Source organism: Melanaphis sacchari, unplaced genomic scaffold (genome assembly GCF_002803265.2).
Source record: "Melanaphis sacchari strain LSU unplaced genomic scaffold, SCAv2.0 Contig167_pilon_pilon, whole genome shotgun sequence".
Classification (NCBI taxonomy): Eukaryota; Metazoa; Arthropoda; class Insecta; order Hemiptera; family Aphididae; genus Melanaphis; species Melanaphis sacchari.
The window spans coordinates 443307-446520 of NW_020270769.1; the positions used below are offsets into that span (position 1 = coordinate 443307).

General features: G+C 29.2%; 1 protein-coding gene across 1 annotated transcript; it reads right to left on the minus strand.

Annotated features, from left to right (window-relative positions):
- Positions 1-1438: 1438 nt before the first annotated feature.
- On the minus strand, positions 1439-2914 carry LOC112592300. The gene is made up of 2 exons (XM_025336323.1): positions 2806-2914; positions 1439-1725 (listed from the first exon to the last, which is right to left on the minus strand). Exons 1-2 carry the CDS (start codon positions 2912-2914, stop codon positions 1439-1441), a joined length of 396 nt encoding a protein of 131 aa, XP_025192108.1.
- Positions 2915-3214: the final 300 nt, after the last annotated feature.

Sequence of the window (3214 nt, forward strand, 5' to 3'; positions counted from 1 at the left end):
GAATATAAAATCAAGTATTAACAATAAAATTATAGATATACATAATAATTTGTGTAAAACATAATATAACAACTGATCAGTTGTTTATCCGTTGGTTTTTAACATTAGTTTGTAGATATCCCCATGAAATAAATCGTATCGTAGAATTACATTTCTGATAATTTCCCATCAACGAGTAAATACGTCATAAAAAATCAGTTGACAAGCATACGAACCATGATGGAGTAATTATTTGTATAGATACGTTGAAATCTTTAGACGGATCGAGCCCGATGTTGATAGACTCGCGGTCGGTAAAGTCTATTATGGTGAAATTAGTCGAGTCGATTAAATTGCTTGGTAGTTGTGTATCACGTGGACGTGACATATTTACATCTACTAGTTGCACGACGAGTTGTGTTATTTCAATAAAATTAATAATAAAATGGGATTTAACTTAAAATAAAAGATTAATCAAAATACATATGTATTCTTTATTTTATACGTTTTGATCCATTGCAATTTTCAATTTTTATATGACGAGGAGAACTATTATTAGTTTATTAATTAATGTCAATTTTAAGTTTAATGAAAAATTTAATAAAGACTTGGGTTTTTTTTAAGGAAAATATAATTTACCATACTTAATATGGATTTAAGTATTATTTATATATATTTTTTTTTAACAGGGATCCGAAACATTATTATGGCTGGGTTCACGGAGTACCCCAGGTAAACCCTTTCACTCCTGCATAAATATTTAGTATTTGGAGTTAAACATCGACAAACAAATTATAATTATGATCAATTAGATAACTAATAAAAAATTATTATTATTATTATTAGTTTTATTCTGATACGGGTTCGAGAAAGAAATGCGAATCGTATGATAGCGATAAGTGACAACACCATTTATTTTGCTACCTGTTAGCGCGCGTCGTGTGGTTAATAATTTAAAATTCAATTTCTAAAAATTTTGAATAGCTTTCAAGAATAGAGTTTTGCATCAATTAATGTTATTCATGAACTAAAATTTATTTAAAAAATGTCTTCACATTATGTTTACAAAAATATCATAGGTTTCCATTTGAATTTCTTAAGTTGACCCTCCAAAACCCCCCTAAAATATTGTAAACAATTATAAAAATATGAAATCGTAATAGATGTTTTAAAATCAAAAAACTTTTGTATCATATATTTTTTACTAATTTGAATATTTATATTACATAAATTTTGAATTACTCTGTATATAGGTTGTTTTCTCTGATGACGTGCTGATGTATGATATACTATGTATGTACATTCCGTGCAACCATAGGCGGGACGTTAGGTGGGGGAGTCGTAGTATAGGCCGGGGGAGTAAGAGAAGGCAACCACTGGGTGGGCGGGGGCTGAAGCGCGGGGGGATCCAGAACAAGCTATTTCGTACTACTGATAACAATAATAATTGAAGCGATGATCAAGTCTTCACCACGCGTGTCCGGGGCTTGGAAAGTTGAAGTATTCGAAGCGATGGCTTGTAAACAAGCGACGATGACTTCACAGAAGAGCATTTTTCATCGTCCGTTTTTGGTATTGACCGGGGTTTGGCCAATCGCCTAATATTTTCTGACGCCTCATATTTAAGAGCTGCTCGAGATACGCCAGATTCGGTTTTTGTGTGTTGAGGCGGTGTGTGTATAACTATAATTTTTTTATCGAAAGAACTAGGGGTCTTTTTGTACCAAAGTATCTGGTGATCAATCTCTGTAAAATAATATGTACGATATCATGATATTATGATGTGTATTATGTATAGGTACACAGTGTTATAGATGATACGAATACGAACTCAAATAAAAACGTTCAGATGAAATAAAAAACAACAAAAATGAATTGAGTAACAAAAAACTGATGACCGGGCTGGATTGAGATTCGGAACCAATGATATTTAATTTTAGTTAGATTATTTACAATTTAAAGTTGTGATATTTTTACTATATCTTTAAAGAGCGTCATTGTAGTCATATTTTGTGAAATAACATACAAATTGCAAAACTAAACTTTTAATGACGGATCTTCTGGCCATTATAATTTACTATCACATAGAGTTTTTGGTACAATAAATAATTACGCATAATGTCATACAAAAAAGTTTTCACGGTTTATGATATAAATTACACAAATATGTACTTTTATTTTAAATGTTATGTTTGTTTGATCTGTTAAAGGCAAAATATGTATGCAAATATGCACGAAAAAATTACAACATATTATGTATTAAAAATTATGTTAAATATGTGAAAAAATTATAACTGGTTGGCATTATGACATCTTATTAAACTGATATTATTATTAATATTTTTTAAATTGGGATGATTACCTTCGTTGATAATTTTGAGTTTTATATTCAATATTAATTGGAGTATAAAGGTTAAGAAAAAATAATCAATTTTTTTAGAAAAGTATGAAATATGCATAATAAATTGCGTATAAAATTAATGAAATATGGACTTTTTTTTAGCTAAAATTGATAAAATATGCAAAATATGTATTTTCAATTTTCAATTTTTTTAACTGTCTATTGTACAGTTCAGATTTCTAGCTTAGTATGCTATAAACTGAGGGCATACAGAACGATTTGTAATTCCTACAATTTTCAAGCCCTAGTCATTAGTATAATAATTTACACAATGGAGAAAATTTGTTTTAGAGGTATTGCAGATTTAGATAATATATGCTGATGCCTAGGAGTATGTGTTTTTCTATTCACTTACCAGGATGCTTATTCGTAATTCATACTACATTATTGTTATTATAGTTTTATTAGCAAATAGTTTCGCTTACCCTGGAAAACGACATTCACTCGAATCAGCGGTTTGCGCCATCGTGCCAACGGCTCAGCTAGCCGTTCAATTCTTGACGATGGCTGATAAGTTTTTTGTACCCTATTCATTTCGGCGATCTGATGTATGAATATTTGTTATTTATTATTTAGTATTGTATATTATGTTTATTTTGGTTGCCTAGGTAGTAACTAGAATTAAATTATTAAATTATTATTATTTAAGTTACGTTAGATATTCAAATAGCCACTATCAATAACTTTATGGGACTCACTATATATGTTCTTTGCTTGACATGACAACAATATAAAAATCGATAGTACATTGTATCTTATCACTATATCGTATTATTAAGACATAAAATCAGTCAAAATTATAAAATTTGTTTGTAGTTAAAAATATATTATTGC